This window comes from Triplophysa rosa, linkage group LG8 (genome assembly GCF_024868665.1).
Source record: "Triplophysa rosa linkage group LG8, Trosa_1v2, whole genome shotgun sequence".
In the NCBI taxonomy this organism is placed as follows: Eukaryota; Metazoa; Chordata; class Actinopteri; order Cypriniformes; family Nemacheilidae; genus Triplophysa; species Triplophysa rosa.
This window is the reverse complement of record NC_079897.1, coordinates 15,499,139-15,524,791: the sequence shown is the minus strand read 5'-3', so window position 1 is coordinate 15,524,791 and position 25,653 is coordinate 15,499,139. Positions and strand designations below refer to the sequence as shown.

The following is a 25,653-nucleotide window of genomic DNA, read 5'->3' as shown; positions in this document are numbered from 1 at the left end:
TAGCTCGGGACGAAGAAGAGATACCTATCACAAAACATAAGTAACAAGTGTAGGCTATGACACCTTTGAACCGGGATATTTTTGTAAATTGAGTGGTTATTCTGTGTTTTAAGGTGATATATATTTAAATGTCTGTTAGCCTATGTGAAATAGCTTATTCATGGCAGTACTAAATAAAAACAAAATGCCGTTTTTATGAAACCTCTTTTTTTATCATTAACATTATGTAGATTCTGCAAGCGGCATGTACACTTAAATACGTATATGTGGTGCCATGGTTCATTTTTACACATATACTTTCTGTAGGACATTTTTACACACACACGTCGGCACTCTTGACTATCAGTGGTGTGTGAGGCTGGTCTGGACTGATAAGACCAAAACCACAAAGCAGAACGTCACACATTGCGTGGGAACGAACATGTTGTGGAGCTATCACATGACACAAGACGTAAACACATACACACAGAGTTCCAAAAACACTCAATGTTGAAATTCTGTATTCATTTTATGTTGTCATGTTTATTCCCATTTAAAGCAAACTATTCCAGAAATTAGAAACCTTCATTTTAAAATGTCAATCATGTTATCATAATTCTGCAAACTAACATGCATTATGCATAATAAACTAAATGTATTATTAAAAATACAGTTGTATTAAATTAAATGCATATTTTATTATATCTTGTTCAAAGCTATCAAGTCAAATTGAATTGTCAACCCATTTACCTTTTTGAAGGCATAATAATGTCCCAACTTAAGAACTGTCATATCAGATCTCATTTCACGTTTCTCTTAATCAAACAAAATCACAGTGAGTATATTATTACAGTATCTATTTAATGTTTTTTAAATTAACAAATAATGCTATAAATCAATTCATCTACACTTTTTTTATCTTGCATTTTCTCCTTTTTGGCCAACAAATCTAAAATGCATGAGAGAAAGAGAGTATGTAATAAGTTGTAAAGCATAACTTTAAACGGGAGCTGAATTATTTACAATATTATCATGTGTGTAGAATGAACATAATATCAATAATCATGTTTTTTATTTCACAGTTATTGACGATAGATGCCAATTTATTGTGAGTGTGACACCCTAGTCCCAACATACATAAAAAATCCTAACCGACTGCAGAATCAAATATATTACCTAAACTATAAATTCGCCAGGATTTTACTTTTATTAGTTCAGAATACAGTACAAATGTGGAAGGAAAACAGACAATAGCCAAAATAACATGTTGGCATACATTTGACCGTAAACATACACACATTCACATATTACAGAGGAATTTATATGTTCAGCACTAATATAAAGAATATACATACATGGAAAGCTAAATCAGAAGTGGTCACAGATGGTCCCATTTTACTGAAATTAGCACTATTGTGACAATACCAGCTTGAAAATGAGTCATCCCTAAAATACTGTAATAACATAACAAATCATGCATAATGTGTTCGATTTGGTCATGTAATTGTTTTATAATGATGGCAGCCATTGATGTTTAGACGATTGCATTAAATACTAGATGTTTTTTGACAGGACAGGGATAATTCCCAGAAAAGAGCCACATAGAGCTGTGCAGTGAAAGCTGATAAGAACGTTTGTATGCTATGAATAATGCGCTACATACTGTATTTCTCAACATATTATCAAAGCGAAAGCCAAAATAGTATTAGTTTGACAGAAATAAGACTGTACGGATCCTTCTCATATTCAAAAGCTACTAAAGAAGCAAACCGTGAATGAAAAGAATGTGAGAAGATGAAAGTGTGTAATGTTTAAAACATTTATGAAAAGAAAAAATCATGTTCCGAATCATGTTAGACATGTGCAATAACATTGTTGCATTCATTTATAAAAAAGAACTCTGCAGCTTTGATATGTGGAATATATTCTGTTGTATATAGCCCGCGAGCTCTAGTTTAAGGACAACCTGAAGTCTTTTGTGCAAAAAATACTATTTTATCCCTAATCCAAATATTTTGAATAAGCTGTAGCTACAATGTCTTGATATAGACATATTACAGAAGGTCTACTGTATGTGATATTACAACAGACCTAGTGACTAACATGCTTTTTCCTTGGAAATAATCGTCTAACCTATTTTTAACTGTGCTTTACTAAATACATCTGGCGAAATGTCTTGTTTTAAAACAGCAAAACGGCAAACATCTCTCTGATACTGTCTATGATCAAGGCAATACTTATCTGTATCATCACGTTTTGTTCAGGTCCAAAAGAATGTGCTTTTTAAAATATTTGTTCATTTACAGGCAAACAGTTCCATAAATGAATCATGCATAACAAATACAAATTGTATTCCCCCCTCCTTTTCCTCCCAATGTTTTACATTTATGTCCTGACTCCTCACATCAAGCACTTTTCATCACTTAAAAAATTGGTTTGGGAAAAAAAGTGCATGGATTGCCGTTGATATACAGACTTTGTCGTCCCTCAGAAGTCAGCTGTGGTACAATTTATGGATGTTTGAGATTTGTAAAAGGCATGCTGAGAGTCACATGGCTAAAAAACAGCCGTGCAGTACATCACCTCACCTCTGCGCCTAGTCAGCCACTACAATATAAATTCAGAATTCGTTCCAAAAACAACAACAACTAAATTCATCCTAAAATCTTTACTTTGCATATTAAACAACATGCAAAGGGGTTAAATTGTGTTGTATGCTAAACAGCCAATAAGAAAGATGGAGGCACTACCATTTAGAATTTTGAATAAAGGCCAGTCAGCAAACAGCAGCAGATCATTGTCGAAAACAAGTTACATTTATGATGAACAAACATACTGTAAAAAAAGTGTGAAAATGATTAATTGGAAAATGAGAGGAGCATAAAAACACTCACAAAGCCATGTGGCAAATACATAATCACAGCTAAGCCAATTGTGTATCTCAATTTGGTTTCGGTTTGTGTGTCCACCAATCACTGTTTGGCCTGCCTGGCACGTAGGGTGTGGCACTTCATGCACAGAATTCTGCCGTCCAATGGGTAACAGCCATTCTCATCTGCCTCTATGGAAAGTGGGCGGGTACAATCCTGCAATGAAAAAGTCTTATTTTTACCTACATATTTGTTCAACAACTTTTCTACTTCTAAAGCAAGTAAATAAGTGAAGATAACAAGCAGAAATCTTCTCACCTCACATCGGTAGCACTTCAGGTGGAAGTTCTTTTCTAAGGCAACAACTCTGATCGTCTCTTCACTCCCAGCATCAGGAACAATCGGCTCATTGCAGCTTACACAAAGTGGAGAGAAACGACTAAGAGAGAGAAAGAGGGGAGAAAATGTAAATTGAATGATTCGATTCAACATTTTTTATTAAAAACATTTTTATTTATAAAAACATTTTTCATCATTTGAAATTTTGAATGTTCTTAAACGTGATCTGTGAAAAAAGTTACTTTTAAATTTGACTAATAAATGATTTTTTATCATAGATCATTTGCATTAGTCAAATTATTGTTTACATATTATTTGTGTATTTTTAGCATTCATATTTTTTCCAAAACTCACCATTTACTACCATTACTATTATTTAATGTAAAAAATGCAAATAATCAAAGATCTACTGTAGCATTAAAGTGATAGTTCATCCAAAAATGAAAATTCTGTCATCATTTACTCACCCTCTTGTCATTTCAAACCTTTATGACTTTCGATCTTCTGCAAAACACAAATGAAGATATTTTGAATAATGTTGGTTACCGGCACCCATTCAGTTGCATTGTTTTTTTGTCTATACAATAGAAGTGAATGGGTGTTGGCGCTGTTCGGTTACCAACTTTCTTCAAAAAAAATTCTTTTGTGTTCTGCAGAAGCAAGAAAGTCATACAAATTTGAAATGACGAGCATGAGTAAATGATGACAGAATTTTCATTTTTTAGATTACAACTATTACTTTAATAACATAATTCCTCATTATTGTAATATTGATATTAGTGAATCATTACAGTTATAAGTATAACATAATGTTTTACTGGTGCATGTGGCTCACCGATGGTAATCATTGACACAGTAGGGGTTATTGTTATCGTCGGTGATGAATGGAGCGCCCTCCAGTGTGCAGCTGCAGGTAGTGCATCGGAAACAGTTGGCATGGAAACACTGGCCCACTGCCTTCAGGACCCGATCTGTGATCCGCTCCCCACAGCGCGAACAAACAGACAAAGAGTTCTGCAAACGCACATACACATCCATAGAGAATCAGTAAAAGATAAGAAAAATAGCCAAAACAAAGGCCAATGTCTATAAAAGGCGATATTTGTGTTTGTGTACAGGCTATTCATTTCAGTGTCAAATCAGTGAAGATCATTGTGACATGTTATGTGTTGTGCTCACCATGTAGCAGTCCTCGCACTGAGGTGTGCTGTCACGGTCATAGAACTGCATGCCCTGCAGGGCACGCTGACAGGTCATGCAGCAGAAACAATGCGAGTGGAAGAGTTTATCCATCGCTCTCACTGCAGGCTGAGATCTGGACAAAGTCTCTCCACATTTACCACACACCTCTGGAAAAAAAACGAAAAAATTTGTTTTTCCCTGCTGTGCCTTTAAGCAACAACAGAGAACTTTGGCGTATGGTTCCCCCATGTGGTTGATATGCGCAATTGTCTGTTATCAATGTCGTAAATACCGTCTCTGAATACACACAGTATATATTTTTTTAATGCAGAACTTATATATTAACATACACACCGAATACAATCAGGGAGAAACATCTTCATAACTTTACAAATTGTAAATAATTACATTATTAACAGAAAATCATATATTAATCGAGATTTACGTACATAAAATATAAAAATTGAGAATAAATAAAATAGAAATAAGAAATAAAATAATAATAATATTAATGATGATAATTATAAATAACAATAATAAAAAGAAAAACAATATCACTGAAATGAATTTAAATCCTATCTGTAAATAAATCATCATAGTTAGTCAAAAAAGTTAACTGTCGCTGTATAAGCTTCCACGTAGGCACGTGGATTTGTTGACTAAAGCCTGGCTCAGACTACAGGAGTTTTAAAATCCTGACAGATTTCAAATTCTGGTTGCAGCACACACATAAGGAGAATCTTGACAGATTCTCTTATTTAAAATCTTAAACAAGCTCACACTCATCAGTGTACAACTAAATTACACATATTTTACATATCCATAGGATATGCAGTTTTGTAAAAGGAGCTAATAGTAACTGTTTTAATGGGTTTACTATTTTTAGATGTTGACATCACATCTACATTTGAATCTCTTTTTCAAGCACTACAAAAATAGGTTTGCCCTTTGTAAACTTGCATTTATGAATGTGAAATGTGCAGATAAGAAAACGTTGGGGCGTAAAGTTGTGTTTATAAATAAGCCTAAAGGTAGCAAGTGCAAAAATAAAAATTTAGAAAGTTTGATTGGAAGTTTTTTTATTTCATAATTGCACATCAAAAGACATTCTAAGACACCCAAACTACAGGATAATATTAAGATTATCATACCAGAGGACGCCTCTTACGTCATCTCACCGGGAAACAGAAGTAAACAAAGGGACATCGCAAAGTTAATTTCACGTGATCTCACCTGGCAACGGTTGTATAACGTCTTTGTCGCTCTCGGAATGATTCTCTGTCTGTCTGTCCAAAGTCGCGGGAACGTATTTTGAGCAGGGGGTGCTATAATGCTTTTTGCTAGGGCTGAAGTTATGACTGTGCTTTGGGCGAGCCGCTTAAGTTTAATGTTAATAAATAACGGAAGAAAAAAAATAGTTGCCCTAAATATCTAACATGTTTGATATGATCGGGGCGGCCCCGATTTCTCTCGGAGCAGATCGGGAGGTGTAAGATTCGATCTGTGAACGCCTCACATTACGTGATAATCTGGGCCGAACCTCGGACCCGATCGAGGTTCTGGACCCGATTTTTTCAAAGATTCTCGGGAGGGGAAATCGGGGTAAATTCTGGCCGAGAATCCTGTAATCTGAGCCAGGCTTAACCAGAAACCGCTGTTACATCATGTCATTTCATAAACTGTGCATGTACTAAAGCACTCTTTTGGCTCCCGCGTGGTATACTACTGGGCTATACTATACTAATAGCTCAAACTAGATTCTGAGGTAGCAGCTAGTTTTTAGCCGTTAGCCGATAGCAGCTAACGTTAGCTACATAACACATTTGCAGTCACCCAAAACACAACGCATGGACGTGAATGTGTTTAGTAACCAACGCAAATAATTTTCTGTTAGTATATTTTTGGAAACACACTCGCGACCAGGGCCCGGTTGCATAAAGCACCTTAAGTTTTTCCCTTAAGTATGACTCTTAAGGGGTGATTTCCCTTTACCAAACACAATAGGAGAATAACTTAAGGTATACTTAAGGGAAAATTACACTTAAGGTGCTTTATGCAACCGGGCGCAGGCGTTGTGCTTTGTATAATAGGTGCAATCACTATGGGAATATGGGAATAGTGCCTAGCATAGTAACTATAGATACCGATAACATTAGTCTACATGCATGAACTAAGGAATCAGCAACTTTTGACCATAAAACATTTATTGTGGTTTGGTAGTCATCGTTTACAAGCATAACACTTCATTCGTGACGTGGCAAGATAATGCTACGTAAACTATTGCAAGATAGAGAGAATATCAAGTCAAACACCTCCACACAGACAGATGAAGGAAGGGGGTCAGACACAGAGTGGGAGAAGTCTGGCACCATCACACACTCAATGTTTATTACAGCTTGTCTACGGTGTTTAAATGAGAACCATGTGGATGTCTGTGAGGCTAAAATGTGTTTAACAAAGACATTTTTATGTGAACATAAAAAAATAAAGTCTGAAAGCACATGAAAAGGTAAGTCGTAAGGGTGTGGGTGTGTTACCAAGGTGGAGAGGACAAAGCTCAGCGTGTGTGTGTGTATCTATAGGAAGAGAGCTGATAAGAGTGTGTGTGTGTGTGCTTATGTTGTTTACTATTGTTTCTAAACAAAATGTACTTATGGTTAGCGAAATCCAATAAAACCTGACATTAGCTATATTGTGGGAACCAGTCAATGATATTTTCTTATAGATAAATTATATATCATTAGCAACAAATGAATTCAATGATAAGTCAAAAGTTTGTATGTGTGTGTGTGTGTGTACCTGTAGCAGGAGAGGTGATCACAGGTGGATGTGTGTCCATGTCTTTAATGAACTCTTTGGTCATTTTTTCCAGCTCTTCCACTTCCCTCATAGTCAGAGGAGCTCCACCAGGACCTGAACCTGATCCGGATACCTATCAAACAGCATAAAGCGTTTTTCAGAAAGGATATTGAAAGGTACATTAGAACTACAAAAAAACCCTCTGAATTTTCTTATTTTATTTTGTCTAAACAATATAATGTTCAAGTCAAACTCATAAGGCTGGAATACATTCCATAACTATGTTCAGATTTTTGGCCCGATCTGCAGACTGCACGAGTCAACAATTGTTGCAGAAAGTCAGCACCAGTCTGCAGATTTTGTGCAGTCGGATTTGTAAGATTTTACAAAAATTCGCATTCTGTATGATGGGCACAGACTCCCGTTTTTTGGATATAAAAAAAGATGAGGACATGCCCCAGTACTAGGCAGGTTCGACTGGGGGGGGGCGACCAGATATTCTGGTTGAGCAGAAAATCATAGTTCACTGCATGCATCATTTTTACATTTCATTCTGTGTATTTTTATTAATGCATCATGACACTACGCACACCCACCTTGGGTGAAACAGTGTTTCCTGTAGGTCTGTTGAATAAGACGACAGGTGACATCTTAGGCTGAGGTGCAGCAGGAGGAGGTGGAGCAACGCTTTGTTGACTACCAATGGGAGATGTTGCAGAGTGATTAAAAGCATGTGGAGGGGCGGGAACACTCGCTGGAGGAAAAACCCGGGCAGGAGGGGCGGAAGGAGGAGCTGGAGGAGAAACCCGGGCAGGAGCGGCGGAAGGAGGAGAAACCCGGGCAGGAGGAGCTGCGGGAGGAGCTGCAGGAGGTGGTGGGAAAGAACTCTGAGCAGGAGATTTAACAGAGTTATTAAACACTCTTGTGCCTCCAGAAAGTGCAGGACTCCCTGTTTTAGGACCAAAATTTGAATTTGGCTGACTGGTAGGAAAGTTGGTTTTTGGCACAACGGCTGGGTTTTTGGCCGGTGCAGGAGCGGGGACAGATGCTGGGCTCTGATTGGCCGGTCGCACACGGGCACGTAGCTCCTCAGCCCAGGGGGCGAGGGGTGGACGATCCTGAAGCTCAGGAGGTGGCAGAAAGGAAAGTGTAGGCTTAGGGGCAGTCGGTGGAGGTGCAGACGGCTTTGGCGCTGGTGCTGATGAAAACTGGCTGGGTAACTAATTAAACAAACATAAAGACACATCACTACATAATCCAACTGACAAAAGCATAAAAAGGAAACAAAAACAGGGTTACAAAATCTCTGTTGCAAGATTACAAATGCTTTTCCTCTGTCTATATAATATAACTTCCTCTATTCTCCAGTTATGAGTGTCAGAAATAAAACAAGTTTATTTTATGGGATGTGTTAGGCACATTTTACACACTGCTCTCTTAAAGCGACAAATGGTTGTCAAGCTCACTGATAATACATTTACTAGTTCATACATCTTGTGCAAGGATGCCCATAAAAAAAACAGGCCAAATCCATTCTTGACAAGCATGATTATTCACAATTCCTCATGGCAATGAATAATTTTAAAGTTCCAACTGTTGAAATTGGTCAAGAAATTTTATTATCATAGTGCTTTTTATTCAGAAAAACTGTAGCTTCCCTATAGCTGCTCTGTGCAATATGGTTGCACCACTAACATATTAACTAAAGGCTGGATCACACTACCAGACTTTAGCTGCAGATTTTATTACGTATTGTGATGCCTAGTAAACTTTCAAAAAGTCTGCAAGTGTGTTATGTCTAGTTTTTTTTATCTGTTCAGATTTGTCTTGATAAGTCTTGTAGTGTGATCCAGCCTCAAGTCTACATATGTTTATCATGCCAACATAAACATAAACAGGCTCACATTATTAGTTCTTACTAGTCATGTGACTGATCACGATGCAACAAACTTTTTTCTTCCACTAAAGAAAAATCTGTCATACAGTTTAGAACAACATAACAGTGAATACGTTTGAGGTGTACTTTTCCCATAAAGTCCAAACATTAATTGATTCTTGACCTACAGTATTCAGAGGTTCAAGGCTGCACATGTGTGTTTACCTTTGGGTTAAACGGTCCGCTGGTCTCCATCTCTGATAACATACTAGTCAAAGAGCCCAGCTGCCTGTCAAAACTCGTCTGTTTCTCCAGCAGCCTCTACAAAAACAGAACGACAGTTTAGAAGAGGAGAATGACAAGAGATGATGAACAGGTGGCATTAAAACAAAAGCTAAAACATAATGTGTGAAAGAGAGAATAACAGGGCTGAAACACAGATATACTGTAAATAAAGACAAGGGAAGTTGTGCCTTTCGAGAAGCGTCCAAGGACTATAATTAACACCAACCTAAGTCATATAATCAAAGTATAGTAGGAAATAAAAGGACAGAAATACAACTGGATATACAATGAGAGGAACAGAACTGAAATATAGAGATGATAAAGATACAAATCACATTGTTGCCCATAGCAAATCACAGCAGTGTATAACTGCACTGAGCCCTTGATCAAAGTAGAAACTTGTTTACTATCCACTTGTTAAGTCAGACATCACACACCACTGCTTCCAGGCAGTGCTCGAATTAAGGAGGAGCTTTAGGGGCCCCCCTATAAGAAGTAAAATGGGGGATCCTCGGATAAATTTATTTTAGAAAAAAATAATGACAAGATTGTGCAGATAAGATATAGTAAATACTGCAAATAACTATTTACAATAATGAATAAGGGGCCGATCAGACAGAACTCGATTTTTGTTGTTAGATGCACCTCTTTTGAATAGTTTTCAGTTGACAGGGAGTGTTTTTCTCACTGCTTATGCGTGCCGGGCGCCTCCCATTTCTGCCACCTGCTGCACCTCGCATTTTTGGCGGAGCGCTCTGAGCGCCTGAAGTTGAAAAAAAATCAACTCGGAGCAGAAAAGCGGTTGATGTCATGCATCGTTTTTCCAATTGTCCAATCAAATGAAAGGAGAGGCGGCCTTCCGTTGTGGTGACGGAACCTACAGTTGCTTGAAACTGACAGGGCATGGCGTTATTTTAATGACAAATGTCGCAAGCGCATTACTACAAGGCGAGAGCGCATTCTTGTAATACGAGCGCGCGAATCTCTCCGCTCGCACGCCGATTTCCTTTGCTCATGCACAAAACTGGACGCGCGCTTTCAATTATACGCTGCTCTCTTATGAATTTTCTCTCCTCTTGCTCAGTGAGTGTGTGCGCACTCAAAATGCGTGCCGTGCGTCCACGAATCCTTTGGTACACTTGCTCTCGAGAGGTCCTCCTGTGTGTTCCAGGCATTATAGGCTGTCAAAAGTAGTCAACCAATCAGGGATAGGCTTCCACGGCGGGCCAATGAAAACGCGACCTCTTACATGGCATCTTATTGATTGAAAGTGACTTGACGTATTCAAGGACGCAAGATGGATCCACCACGTTCTCAGGAAACAATTTCAATATATTTGATGCAACATTATTAATCAAATGCCTACAAAGCATCCAAACGCCCCCTTCATTTATAATAATATACATTTGATTAGTAATGTTGCATCAAATATATTGAAATTGTTACCTGAGAACATGGTGGATCCATCTTGCATCGTTGAATACGTCAAGTCACTTTCAACCAATAAGATGCCATGGTTGACTACTTTTGACAGCCTATAACAGACGGTGTTCTTCCACAACCAGGCACTGCACAATATTTTGCGATCTTTAACGGCATGATGCTTACACTCGCTCTATCTGGTTCCGTGCAGCTTGTGTTCAGTACTGTCATGCGCGAACCAGTGGGCAGGGCTTGAGAAGTAGGCGTTGATATTATTCTGTGGAGGCGGTGTTCAACCTATCTAGGTGCATTCCAGGACCTGCCGTTCGCTGAGCCTTGTGTCAATAACAGTTGCTATTTCAGTAACAAGGGCGTTTTCAGGTCTGACTTACAGGATGTTCGCTTGAATACGATTCCCTCTTATATAACAAAAGCTCGGGCTAAAATTGTGGTCCTAGTTCACTGCGCCTTCATAAACCCGGCGCTTGTGTGCGAGGCACTTCAAAAGACGCGAGTGTAATGCTCATGCACGTCTTTCAAACGCGTGTTTACAAAAAAAAACAATGGGAAAGTAGCGCATTGAAATGGAAAAACGCGTTCTGTCTGAATGGCCCCTTAGTCTGCTTTTAGGTGATGACGTGTACTGTACTGGCTCTCATAAGGCAAAAGCTAATAAATCCCCACTTGCATATGAAAATATAAAGTTTCATAATCATTTTTGGGGTAATTATGATTTGGTAGGGTTAGCACGATGACAAAAGACAGAACTTGAGAGTAGCTGTCAGTGAAAACAGGAAATTCTGCCAGTGCTGATATCTAAAATACATCAGATTAAAGGGAAAGTTCACCCAACAATGAAAATTCTGTCATGAATTACTCACCCTCTAGTTGTTTCCCAACCTGTATAAATTTCTTTGTTTGGATGAACACAGAGGAAGATATTTGGACGAATGCTTGTAACCAAACAGTTCTTGGACCACATTGACTACCACAGTAAGAAAAAATTACAATGGTGGTCAAAAGTTTGCTGTCCTACATTCTTCAAAATATCTTCTTAACAGAACAAAATAAATTATCATGTAATTAATATCTTTCTCTGTGTTCATCAGAACAAAGACATTTATACAGATTTTGAACAACTCCAAGGGTAGTAAATGATGACAGAATTTGTATTTGGGGGTGAACTGTCCCTTTAAGATCTGTTACAATCAACTCCGCCACCAGACAGCGGCATCGCAGGAGTAATCTCACAACACTGTCTGTAACGGCTGTAGTTCTTCTGCTTAGTGTATCGTCTTTGGGTCTGTTTGATTGAACGAGGCCCTGTGAGAGTGATCATGTAACCCAATTACATCGCCCGCACCGCAATAACACATCCATAAATAGAGCCGGTGCTTATATGGACATGTCAGCAGTCAGCGTACAAGACTTCGTCTCACAGGAGATCAGAGTTTACTGCTTCAAACTGCTCCAATTTTTCATTATCCCTTATATGTCCTATTCCCACAATTAACATACTACTCAAAAATGCTGGAATGCCATATTTCATAAAGTGTAATAATGGAATTAAAAAAGTCAAATGCAGGGCCAAAACAGTGGTCAGTATGGAAAAACAAACATTTTTACTGTTTGTGCAGTTAAAGGGATAGTTCATCCAAAAATGAAAATTCTGTCATGAATTACTCACTCTCTAGTTGTTCCAAACCTGTATACATTTCTTAGTTGAACAGAGAGGAAGATATTTGGATGAATGTTTGTAACCAAGCAGTTCTTGGCCACGATTGACTACCATAGTAGGAAAAATCACAATGGTAGTCAAAAGTGCCCCAGAACCGATTGCTGTCCCACATTCTACAAAATATCTTCTTTTGTGTTCGACAGAACTAAGAAAAAATTATAAAGGGATTTTTCCTACTATGGTAGTCAATGGGGTCCAAGAACTGTTTGGTTATAAGCATTCTTCCAAAAATCTTTCTCTGTGTTCATCAGAACAAAGACATTTATACAGAATTGGAACAACTCAAAGGTGCGTAAATGTTGACAGAATTTTTATTTTTGGGTGAACGATCCCTTTAAAAGAATAGTTCAGCCATGAAACGTCTGTCATCATTTACTAACCTGTTGTTGTTTTTTGTTGAAAAATCCACATGACTTTCTTTAGTTAAGCTATATTAAAGAATGTCTGGAACGCTTTGTTTCATAATAAGAACTGGGGCTGTCAAAAATGACAAAAAGCACCACATAAGTAGTCCACGTGGCCGATCAGCCATTTTCCAAGTCTTCTAAAACCCATTTGACAGATTTGTGTGAAAAACAGTCTGAACTTCAACACATTTTCCACTGAACGGGAGAATAAATGAGATTCAATTTCAGAAACTTGCTAAATGAAATTTCAGTCTGCTCCATACACAAAGTTATCAAATGGCTTCACAAGATGTATTTATGCTGCCTATTTGGTCATTTTTGAAGCCCCAGTGCCCACGATGATAAGCAACACTCTAAAAAGTCTGTAATGATATGAATGTGAATACATGATGACAGAATTGCGTTTTGGGTTAACCAGGCCTGATGTGCACTGACGAAAATCGATCTACAACTTACCTGAGAGCTGACACCTGCACCAGTTTCAGGGAGAGGAGGAGGTGGGGGAGGGGGAGGGGGGAAGTGGGTAGAAGGTACAGAGGTGAACTCCTCAGGAGGTGCAGGAATGGGCAGGTCTTCTGAGACTGGGGGTGGGGCTGGGAATGCAGGAGGGGCATCATGTGCAGGGGGTGTGGTCTGGCATTCCAGAGGAGGGGCTGGGAGCTCGGCATCATCCAGCGGAGGAGGAGGTGGGGGCGGGAAATCTAATAAACAGAGGCGGTGAACTTTATTACACGCGCACTAATTAACAATGACAAAACACTGTTCCTGCATCCCTGCATTTCGTTGGCTGCACAATGGCTCCATACTTCCTTAATTGGATGCAATGCAGATATTGAATACATCACATATTAATGAAAAGAGAACAATGCTATGAAAGGATGATCCAGATTCAGCAGTATACGCCCTACAGAACTCTTTCAACATAGACTGAATCACGGTTATGTTTTCTTGTGTTGCTCTATCAGCTGAGTTGTTGCAAAGTACATGTGTTGCAATGTTACCCTAAAAGGAGACAATCAGAACAATTGTGCAATGTTACATTAAGTGCAAAGATAAACAAAGCTCAAGTCTAAAAACAGGTAGCATGCGCTTTTTCAGACAGCTCATAATAATAACAACAACATCCTGGGAGAAGCTTGTGAGAAGATAAATTGAAGAAAACCGTTAGAGGGACAGTTCATCCAAAAATGAAAATTCTGTCATCATTTACTCACCCTCGAGTTGTTCCAAATCTGTATACATTTCTTTGTTCTGATGAACACGGAGAAAGATATTTGGAAGAATTCTTGTAACCAAACAGTTCTTGGCCTGGCCACCATTGACTACCATAGTAGGGAAAATGACAATGGTAGTCAAAAGTGCCACAGAACTGTTTGCTTTCCTACATTCTTCAAAATATCTTCTTTTGTTTTCAACAGAACAAAGAAATTGATACAGATTAGGAACAATTTGAGGGTGAGTATATCATTTTCGGTGAACTGTTCCTTTAAGTGTTCACTGGTTGTTTAAAAAAGCAAACTGGTTGTTCAAAATCACTGGTGCAACCACTAATGTAAATGATGATCTGTTTGCCGACCAATGATGGGGGGACAGCGTTTAAGAAGCCTGGTTGAAAACAATTGTTTGCCATTTCGTTTGGTGACTCTAGTCAAGTAAATATTCTTACCCTCACAGAAAGATGAAGGGGGCGGGGGCATCTCTCCAACTCGTCCAATTACCCCTGTGCTTACAAACGGCAAGGGCTGCGATTGGGCCATCTGTCCTTTGGGTCGTGGGGGAGCGACAGATGCAAACCTTTTAGGTTGGTTGTAGAAAGAAGGAGCGGTGACTTTGAGGGAAACCGAGGAGGTTACCACAATGGGCTTGTTGCCGTTGGAGTCAGCCATCTTAATCTGAAAGTGATGTAAGCGGAAACATGTCATTTATGAGCAAATAAAGACCACACAACAGTACCAGACTGCGTGTATTCATGGCGCAATATTTTTAATTCAAATATGACGCTGTAATTCAAGTCAGCCAGGACTGATCTAGGTTGCAGAGTTTGGCAGAACAGCATATGGCAAATCTTAACGTTCGAGAGAGAGAGATCCATCTGTATATACTGTAAATTAGTTAAACATCTGGGTAACGTTTCAACAACCTCAAACACATATCACAGGTTTTTAATAACCTGAACATGAAGAGGAAATCAATGTTTGTGAAGTCACATTTGGCAGGAACACAAGTTAATAAGTTCAAAAACATTTGGGATGTTAAAACAGATGGTGAGAGATCAGTTCCACCTAATTGTACTGTAACAACAAGGAAGTAAATACATTATGGTGAATCATTTTTTTCCTGTTCTTTTAAAACTTAAGTTCCAGCTTTTAAACTTCTTTAACGTTGTCTACCATAGACAGAACATTCTGTGTGCTCTATACACATTCCTTTGGTCAGGTAAAACAAGGAAATCTTTTAAATAGATGCCAAGACACTATTTTACTTCCTCTTCTATAATCTCAGGTTCTGTTTTGTTGTCTAAAATAACTTGTTTCATATCCACACTTTGTTTTCATTCTCAATGCAAGCAAGCACCAATTCTCTTTTTATCCCAATGAAAAACCCCTAGATCTCACTATTAAAACCCATTGCATTGGATGGGAGAGGCATGGTACACAGTTGGTGACGAGCATTTCACTGTTCTCCTGTTCCAGAACATTAATTCTGTTTTACACACGCGTGCGAGCTCTCCAAACTAAGGTCAACAAGGCTGAAGTCGACCCGTGGTTTTCCCCTTATGAGGCTTTGGGATATATTGAACTGAGCTGAAGTAGAAACAGTTCAAGTGCTTTGAGACATGTGGATGTGATATACCGCAGGAGTGTTCAAGTGCCATGAGTTATGCACAAATATTTACCTAAGGCATGTTCGCCATTAAAGATGACGTCCTCACGTCCTGCTTCTGTAGCTGAGCCAAGTCTCATTTGACCCTGTGACTCATAACTGTTTCTCTTCTGTATTTCTCAAAATACAGCTAGCACACCTTATCTAATACTCATACTTTCAAAAGTATGAATTACAGATTATGGCAAACACTTTCAAGATATCATATACTCAGCATGTTCTGTCACAGCCAATTAGCTCACTCCTTCAAATCTTGCATTTTGAAGGAGATGTTGTACACAATGTCTTCATCAAATGAGCACATGTTTTTTTTACTCTAGCCTAATTACCTGTCAAATCATGTCAAAGTCTGTTAATGTCAACAACTAATGGAGAACAAAAGGTAACATAAAAAAAAAAACACGTGCTTTGCACGACAGTCCTCTTCTATAATTATATTATTCGTTCTCAAGAAGCCATTGAAACATCATGGCAGTAATGATTTTAAATATAAAATTGAATATAGCAACACAAACAAATGATCATAATACAGATAATAGTGTTCTCTGCTTTGCACAAAAAATAGTTTTAACATTGGAATTATTTTTAAGGTCGCGGACATCAAAACGAGGTCTCGGTCTGCTGAGCACACAGCCCCCGAAGCGAACCGAAATGAGACGGTCTAGCCTTATGCAGGATTTCCAAGTTACGTCACCTGCTGCTCCTGTCACGTGGTGACAGCAGCGGGACACAGACATTTCTGACTTTTTTCAAACAGACACGGAACCTAAAAATGTTTCTTTTATTTTAGAGAATATGACACGTTTATGTACTGTAGATTAAAACAGCCCAATAGTATATAAAACTAACCAACCTTAGATATGTAAAACACAATAATGCATTAATAATATGAACAAACAACATCATGTATAATATAAAAACACAGGGGACCGTTTCCTGCAGATCATATACTCAAATTTATATTTAACAATATGCAGCCGTTACAGGCACGCAATGAATCTTGGGATAGCCGAGGCTGTTAATGATTCATTCGTTGTCAGCCCGCGGAAACAAGGTCGCGTTTTGAGGTTGCCTTTGAAGCAGCCTTTGATATGGGACAGCCTTCAGTCGTGCTGCTGTGACACAATCGGTCTTGAAATGTAGCCTTCGAAGCACGCAACCCCCGAATTGGGACACAGCTGTAGTTCCAGGAAATGCCAATGGTCATATTCTATCACTGTTCTTCAAACCTTTTCAGGTATTTTCATGATAATAAAGTACACTGCTCAAAAAAATTAAGGGAACACCTAAATCATACTGTATTAGATCTCAATGAATGAAATATCCAGGTTAAAACTCTTCACTAATATACTTTGCATTATGTAGTGAAAACAAAATAATGTGACAATGGTCAATGGAAGCCAAAGTCATAAACTCATTCAGAGCAGGAATTACAGTAAAATCACTGCTTTTTCAGATTATGTAAAAATCTCAATTTCGAAAAATTGACCCATAAAACTGGTGTTGTTGTCCAGGGTCACATAAAAGGTTCTGGACAGTCTATGGTGCTACTGACGGCTTCGGATACATGAGATCCCAGAGGTTCTCAACTGGATTTAGGTCTGGGGAACGTGAGGGCCAGTCAATGTCATCAATGCCTTTATCATCCAGAAACTGAGGTCGGGCATTTATCATGCACCAGGAGGGCTCTGCACTGCACCAGCATAAGATCTGACAATAGATCTGAGGATTTCATCCCGATACTTCATAGCACGTGGAGGTCTGTAAGACCCTCTGAGAATGGTCCTCCCCAGACCACCCTTGCTGTTGCCTCTCCAGTGTACCTGTTGTCGGTTTTATTTGCACCAAAACAAGTGAAAATGGTTCACAATCACTTATGCTTCCTTACCGGGTTGATTGATATTCCTGAAGGTTAACTGACTTGGTGTTCCCTTTATGTGTATATTTAGAATGACGATGATGTTTGACGAGTGTTGCTTTTTCAAACGCACGTTATAAACGACTCAATCTTATAGTGATTTTAGATCGAGCAGTACTTCCTACTGATCAAAAAGCCGTAATTCACGGAAGAGCTGTGCATAAAACACAGAATAGAAGCCTTTGCAATTTCAGAATCGCCCTAGACAAGTATGATTAGTGTGAATCTCGATATATATATTGTCCCAGCCCTATGATGAATACAAACTTGCTTTGGCATCATAGCTACTTTTTTTTTTTTTAGCTAAACTTAGCTATAGTATTGTAGTATTTAGCTGTGGTATTGACATTTTCAGAAGGTCACGGTAATAACATTAGGTCTTTGAGAAAATAGCTCAAAAATGTGGTTAACTGTCAGTAAAAGTCCTTTTAACTTTACAACATGTCAGACCTTGTTTTTAATGCCTAAAAAGGAAACATGTTGATGCAAGATTTTGTATAATCTTGTTTACGTTTTTGAAACCAAGATTCTGTGAATCACCCATGAGTAATTTTATTTCATGGTAATGGTAACTTGCTGCTGAATTTTTTTTATTAAAAATGCTTTATAAAATGCTAAATAAAATAGGTTATAAATGGATAATACATGTGATACATCTGACATTACAAGTAACACAAAAACTCAAGACATGTCAACTAAAATGACAAAATAGACAACTGGGACTGGATAAACTATTGTAAAAATAATTAAATATACATCTCAGAACGGGAACATACATCAAATCAAATCACTTTTATCGTCACATGACCACAGCACAAGTGCCTTGGTGAGTGAAATTCTTGAGTGTGTTCCAGAAAGTGCAGAAACAGTTTACATATAGACAGTACTATTTACATACTTGCAGACTTATACAGATGACGGTGTGCAATATACACTCACCTAAAGGATTATTAGGAACACCTGTTCAATTTCTCATTAATGCAATTATCTAATCAACCAATCACATGGCAGTTGCTTCAATGCATTTAGGGGTGTGGTCCTGGTCAAGACAATCTCCTGAACTCCAAACTGAATGTCAGAATGGGAAAGAAAGGTGATTTAAGCAATTTTGAGCGTGGCATGGTTGTTGGTGCCAGACGGGCCGGTCTGAGTATTTCACAATCTGCTCAGTTACTGGGATTTTCACGCACAACCATTTCTAGGGTTTACAAAGAATGGTGTGAAAAGGGAAAAACATCCAGTATGCGGCAGTCCTGTGGGCGAAAATGCCTTGTTGATGCTAGAGGTCAGAGGAGAATGGGCCGACTGATTCAAGCTGATAGAAGAGCAACTTTGACTGAAATAACCACTCGTTACAACCGAGGTATGCAGCAAAGCATTTGTGAAGCCACAACACGCACAACCTTGAGGCAGATGGGCTACAACAGCAGAAGACCCCACCGGGTACCACTCATCTCCACTACAAATAGGAAAAAGAGGCTACAATTTGCACGAGCTCACCAAAATTGGACAGTTGAAGACTGGAAAAATGTTGCCTGGTCTGATGAGTCTCGATTTCTGTTGAGACATTCAAATGGTAGAGTCAGAATTTGGCGTAAACAGAATGAGAACATGGATCCATCATGCCTTGTTACCACTGTGCAGGCTGGTGGTGGTGGTGTAATGGTGTGGGGGATGTTTTCTTGGCACACTTTAGGCCCCTTAGTGCCAATTGGGCATCGTTTAAATGCCACGGCCTACCTGAGCATTGTTTCTGACCATGTCCATCCCTTTATGACCACCATGTACCCATCCTCTAATGGCTACTTCCAGCAGGATAATGCACCATGTCACAAAGCTCGAATCATTTCAAATTGGTTTCTTGAACATGACAATGAGTTCACTGTACTAGAATGGCCCCCACAGTCACCAGATCTCAACCCGATAGAACATCTTTGGGATGTGGTGGAACGGGAGCTTCGTGCCCTGGATGTGCATCCCACAAATCTCCATCAACTGCAAGATGCTATCCTATCAATATGGGCCAACATTTCTAAAGAATGCTTTCAGCACCTTGTTGAATCAATGCCACGTAGAATTAAGGCAGTTCTGAAGGCGAAAGGGGGTCAAACACCGTATTAGTATGGTGTTCCTAATAATCCTTTAGGTGAGTGTACACATACATACATAGATCACATTCTATATACCATATTAAAAAAAAACCTAAAAATTGAACTATTCTCCGTAGAAACAACGCAGGTCACACTGACTGTATATGTTCTCACCCACCCTTATTCATCAGGAAGTTCAGAATGATTTTTATTGAGGGGATGTTTAGCAGTTAAGTCTCACATAAAACCACAACCACAAGCCTGAGCAAGTTGAGGCAAGAACGAAAGAGGTCTGGATCTCACAAATATCGCTAAAATACCTTAAATCACGTGACAGGAGGCACAGATCCTTTCATGGCTGATTTAGGATGCTTCTCTAGCGTTTACAGATGCTTTGATGTGGTCTACCAAACCATCTTCATATCTGAAGAGAAGTGGAAGCACAAAATTTTAGGCCTAAAAGAGACTAGTGCTGCATCCCAATTCGCCTACTATCCGCCCTAAATAGTAACCGAAAATAGAATTAGTATGTCCCAAATCATAGTATGCTGAAATAGGGCTGTCACGATTATGAAATTTGATTGACGATTAATTGTCTAATAAATCATTGCTATTGTGGCGATTAATTGTCTGTTGTAGGGCTTTGGCGATTATGACGATTAATTGTCTGTTTTTGAGCTTTGACATTTAATTCTCATTCATTTTTGATTCAGCGATTGAAATGACCATATTGTTCTGAATACAAGACTATGTTTTTTTTCTTGGAAATACATCGGAAAAAATTGGGTCATCATATATTTAAGGTTTAGGCTTTTACCTGTCAATAATACAACCACCAAATACTTGTAAATGAAGTAAATTGATCAGGTGTGAATTGAAGCCACCATTAAAATACTATCAGTCATAGAAAAGCTTCTAGTCTCTTTTTTTCTCACTTGCAAGACTACAGTAAAATTTTACTTGTGTGTTAATGAAATTTTGGTAGACTGGTTTTCACACTGAGATTTGCTTAAATAATATTAAATTGTACTGCAGGTAATTTGTATATGTTTTTTTTTTTTTTAAGTGATTGTGTTGTGGTGGTACATTTTACAAGTATTACCATGCTTTAGTAACAATATATACACTAAAATATGCAATATGCAGATGCACTACAGCTCCCCCTAGTGTCTTCTATAGAGATGTGCGATAATTGCGATGATCCGAAATCATCGCGATGAGACGATTATTTAATAACCGTGACAGCCCTATGCTGAAATGAGTATTCTCAAAGTACCCGGAAGGTCTACTCTACAGTTTCCGGTTAAAATTCAAAGTGTGAATCCATCGACACTTAACACAACTCACCGCGAGAGGGCGGAGTTTAGTGACGCTACACTGCATTAATAAAATTAAATAAAAGATGCTAATCACTAAATTAATAACTGTAAGTATACAGTAAACATTACATACAAAATAATAAATTAATAAATACTTAAATGTAAGGAAGAGCTGTATTTTGATGTTCGTGACAGTTAAGGGTCACTGTGTCATCTATAGGCAACAACGGCCACTTCCGTTTCGCGTTAGTATGTCCCAGTGCGTGCATACAGTTTTGCTACGCACTAAAATGTATGTACTTTTGCATGACAAAAACAGTACATACTTTAAGGGCATAGTGTATAAGTAGGCGAATTGGGACACAGCATCGGAGAGGGTTAAAGACTATTTCTAGGCCCGGTTTTGCGTGTGCTGAGAGAGGCACATGTGAAGTGCAAACTCTTCACCTCTCTTCTGGTTCAGATGTAGAGTTTAATAATGCAGAGGTACATGTCTTGATGAAATATTTACATAAGACAGCCACAAGCCCAATAGTTTTTGTTTTGCATCCCTCATCTCCAAATCAATACCAAAAAAGCTTAAGAGTACCCAAGGCCCTGGTATACTTGAAGCAAAATCGAGAACAAGAGCTTAGCATCATCGTCTATTAGTTTTGGTTTTCGTACAAACACCTACTCTTCCTTCTTTGACCATTGATTTGTTGTGTTACGAGTAAGATGAATACAGTCACTTTCTTTAGTTATAACAGAGCAATTCACAGTTTTCCCTCTTCAAGGAGGCCACCATCTGCCAGTTTGTGTGTTTGGTCTTCACAGACAGCAATCATGTTTGGGTACATAAAATGATGTGGGTACATTTCTGATAACGTGAAGATAGACAATACAAAAAACACCTGTAACACTACTCAATCCAGTCCAAAAACATATCCAATGGAAACACTATGTGACGTCTATTAACTTCTATGGAGAATAGCACCAGCAACGGATTTGGTCTGATCAAACTAACACTGTCAGACTGTGTGTGTGTGTTCATGTTTGTATATCCCGGTGGGGACCTAAACCTGAATACACACCAACACATGGGGACTCGTGTCACCGTGGGGACCAAAATTGAGGTCCCCAGGGGCAAAAAAGCTAATAAATTGTACAGAACAATATTTTTTACAAATCTAAAAATGTAAAAAGTGTTCTATGATCTTTAGGTTTAGGGATAGGGTTAGGGGATAGAATATACAGTTTGTACAGTATAAAAACATTACGCCTATGGACTGTCCCCACGGGGATAGTCAACCAAAGCGTGTGTGTGTGCGTGTGTGTGTGAGTGTGTGTGTGTGTGTGTGTGTGTGTGTGTTGTGGAAGGAGAAACAGCTGCAATATAAAAATTCCAATGGTCTTAGTCATACGTCTGCATTTCATCACTTGATCACAATGACTATAAGATATAAGGAGTCTGACTGATTTTTTCATGTGGATAGAAGAAATAGCTCAATGGATGGACTGAAGACTGATCTAAATCAGATCCTGACTCAATGGAGCCTCCTTGTGCAGCCTTGATGGATCTTGTGGCCTCTAAATGCTACAGTCAATGGCAAACTTGGTAACTAGGTGAGCGTCAGTGCATGAGACATGCAAACTCACTGACATTCTGTTGTTCACAAGCACGCAAAAGGAGGAAATAAATAACGGGATATGTTGAAAATGCAGTGAAAAATTTCTACTGTGTTGACACTGAAGATTGCCGATGGGCAGACAGCTCTTTATCACAAGTCAAACACACACAGCCATAAACCAAGAGAAATGGGTCATCGTTCCGCTGTGGGTTCCTATGGCTGTAGTCGGCAAATATTTTTTTAAGTTGCAGTTTTCTGGCTTCCTCTACAGATGATCTCATCTCAGCTCCAACGTGTCTCAGGGTTACAGCAAGTAACAAAGCATGTAGAAAAGAATTCATGATGACTGCTCTGTGTGTGTGTAAAGTGTTGATCTTTTTAACAGTTGTAGTTTTAGGTCAATAAAATGGTTTAAAAGCAATAGAAAATGTTCACCTAGTACAGAGACAATGATAAAAGGTGAGCTGTCATCGACTGTTCGATGAGCAAACCATAGCGGTCTGTTCCAAAAGATTTTGTCACCCATGACATCACTGATGTTGAACAATATCTACAATCACATTACCGTTACAATGACTAATATGCCAGTCATTTCCTTTTCCAACTTAACAAAAAAGTACAAAGCCGCTCTGTTGGTATTTGCTACAAATGGCTTCTTGTCAACATTATCATACTGAAAAACGTATGACACACACACACACGCTTTGTCAGTGTTACCTATGGAGTGAATACAGCTCATTTCCATAATTGCGTCATGGGGTGCGCGTGGTCATATAATGTGGGCCATAGAGTGCGTAAATTACGTGCCTTCGGCCATTCAAACACATTACAAAGCATATTTTCACCTTATTCTTAAATTAATGACGAAAAAAGAAGACGCACGTGCGTTACAATGATTTAACGTAATTCGAGGAAATGGATATAGCATTAATGGAAATAAGCTTTGTTGTTTAAAGCTATTTGTATCAACACGCATTTGTGGTTGCTAAGCAACGTAGCAGTTTAACATTAACATCATTAACGTTTAAAGAACGTTCGGCACAAGGCTGCATTTTTCAAACGCTTCTAGCAACCCATCCGATCAGAATAATGGCCGAATATCTTCTTACAAACAAGAACGTTACACTGAATATAGGCATTCTTAAGTAAGACAAATCGTATGCTGATGATTGTAGGTTTTACTCCAGGAAGACGACTGAACGTCCGTCAGATAATACTCTTATTGAACAGGAAAATCCCAGAGCCCACTGGCGTCGACTAAAGGCCAGCGAACCCCCATTGTCATCTTTAGGGACTCCACCCAGAAAAATCCTCGGTTCATTCAGAACGCTCTCTTTTTACACACTGAATTGCCACTGAAAGGTTTTTATATTTGTCAAGTTGTTCCTGGTGTTCCAGTGCAGGCTAAAACATGTTGCTTTCACCATATATGGATATATGACTGGAAACCCAGTGACACGAGGGCTAAATCTCCCGACAAGCAAGCGTAATAAAAGTTAGAAAGAAAATCATATCTTATTATTTTCACAAACTCTCCCATGAACCTAAATATGATTTCATATTTGAGACTTTAATTTAGTTTACATTAGACATGTTCCTGCGGTAAACACATGCCCCACCCCTTTCAATGTACCTTCATTAACATACAGTTAGGTGTATACACAGTTATGTGTATGTTAAAATACCTTTACTAAGAATAATGTATAAAGCTACCATGAGACATTTCCACAACCAAAAGCATTAAGCCACAGCCAATATATCACAATACACAACCATATTGTCGACTGCTACAAATGTAAATGCATGTAACGTTAACGTTAGGGTTTGATCAAAAAAATATGATAGCCTACCTCTATTTCTGTGTGACAAACCGAAATAAAGGCACTTACTGGTCGTTACTCCAGAAGAGGTGCAGTTATGCCAGACCAGATTCTCAAATGCAGCAGACACGTTTGTTTTTAATGCCTGCAACCTTACGGATAATTATCCCTCTTTATCGCTTTTTCTTTCTTTCTGTCGCTTTTTCGTTGTTTCTTTATATCGCTTTATGTCGTTGTCTTGGCGTTACGCACCATTCTGATAAAGGAAGACTGCTTTCACAAGGCAGCTCATCAGTGAATCTGATCTGCTGTCCGCATGAACTTTTTCTAATGTACCGACACTAGACACACTTCCGGTTTCAGCTTCCGCATTCTTCTGACCGCTGGAGGCGGGACAAACCTGCGGCCAATGATGACTACACTGCTGATAACAATCTGCGTGCTGCCAACTCAAAATTATGCCAGGAGACCTGAAGCGATTCCCGAGAGACACATTTATTTAAAATATGTGTGACTGGACGTCACACGTTTTACTCGAGTGAATATTTCTCGCTGTAAGTTTGTTTTCAAAATTAATAGCCCATTTTTATAGACACACAACCTTAAGTATATATTACACATTTATGCATGACTGCCATTGGACAGCGTTCAAACAAAAGGTTTAGTTACAGTGTGTAGTTTTATTAAAAACAGATTTACCTCTCAGGTTGTGTGTGTCTCTCTCTCTCTTTCCCTTAACGCTCTCTGCAGGCCATACAAATGTTCGATTTTTTTCTAGATGATAACTCTCTCCTGTCTCAGATGCACAGCTGTTGGGCCCTCCCCCTACATGTCTCTTAAAGGAATGACACCATCCCTCGCTCCAAACAAGTTCTCTCTCGTTTGACTTTTGCACAGGTCATGTGTATTACAAACCAAACTCTCTCTCTCTCACCCCCTTTGGAGTCTTCAAACATTCTTCATTCTATGACATCAGCCCTGCCTGCCTTTCCTTGTAAGGGCAGAGTGGGTGAGTAAGGGAGCCAGCAAGAGGGAGACAAATGAGGAGCGATACAGAAGGTTAGGGTTGATTAGATACAGACACAGGAATTGTTGGCAGTACACAGAAGAAAAGAG

The 25,653-nt window shown here is 38.8% G+C and overlaps 1 protein-coding gene across 5 annotated transcripts; it reads right to left on the bottom strand.

Annotated features, from left to right (window-relative positions):
* Positions 1-1,167: 1,167 nt before the first annotated feature.
* zyx (zyxin) lies at positions 1,168-25,377 on the bottom strand. Of its 5 annotated transcripts, XM_057340067.1 has the most exons (11): positions 24,607-24,888; positions 20,109-20,212; positions 14,564-14,789; positions 13,354-13,598; positions 9,271-9,366; positions 7,766-8,389; positions 7,170-7,302; positions 4,368-4,537; positions 4,024-4,202; positions 3,168-3,288; positions 1,168-3,065 (listed from the first exon to the last, which is right to left on the bottom strand). In XM_057340067.1, exons 3-11 carry the CDS (start codon positions 14,781-14,783, stop codon positions 2,952-2,954), a joined length of 1,902 nt encoding a protein of 633 aa, XP_057196050.1. In that variant the 5' UTR covers positions 14,784-14,789; positions 20,109-20,212; positions 24,607-24,888; the 3' UTR covers positions 1,168-2,951. The 5 variants fall into 5 exon arrangements, with proteins under 5 accessions (XP_057196050.1, XP_057196051.1, XP_057196049.1 ...); XM_057340068.1 differs by lacking the exons at positions 20,109-20,212; positions 24,607-24,888 and adding an exon at positions 25,237-25,377; XM_057340066.1 differs by lacking the exon at positions 20,109-20,212 and having other exon boundaries at positions 24,568-24,888.
* Positions 25,378-25,653: the final 276 nt, after the last annotated feature.

Excerpts from the sequence above, each read along its gene's own strand:
- zyx (XM_057340064.1), bottom strand. Across the intron at positions 8,390-9,270 it reads GCGGACCGTTTAACCCAAAG|TTACCCAGCCAGTTTTCATC; the intron begins GTAAACACACAT and ends TTGTTTAATTAG. Across the intron at positions 3,289-4,023 it reads TGTGTCAATGATTACCATCG|TCGTTTCTCTCCACTTTGTG; the intron begins GTGAGCCACATG and ends TCTCTCTCTTAG.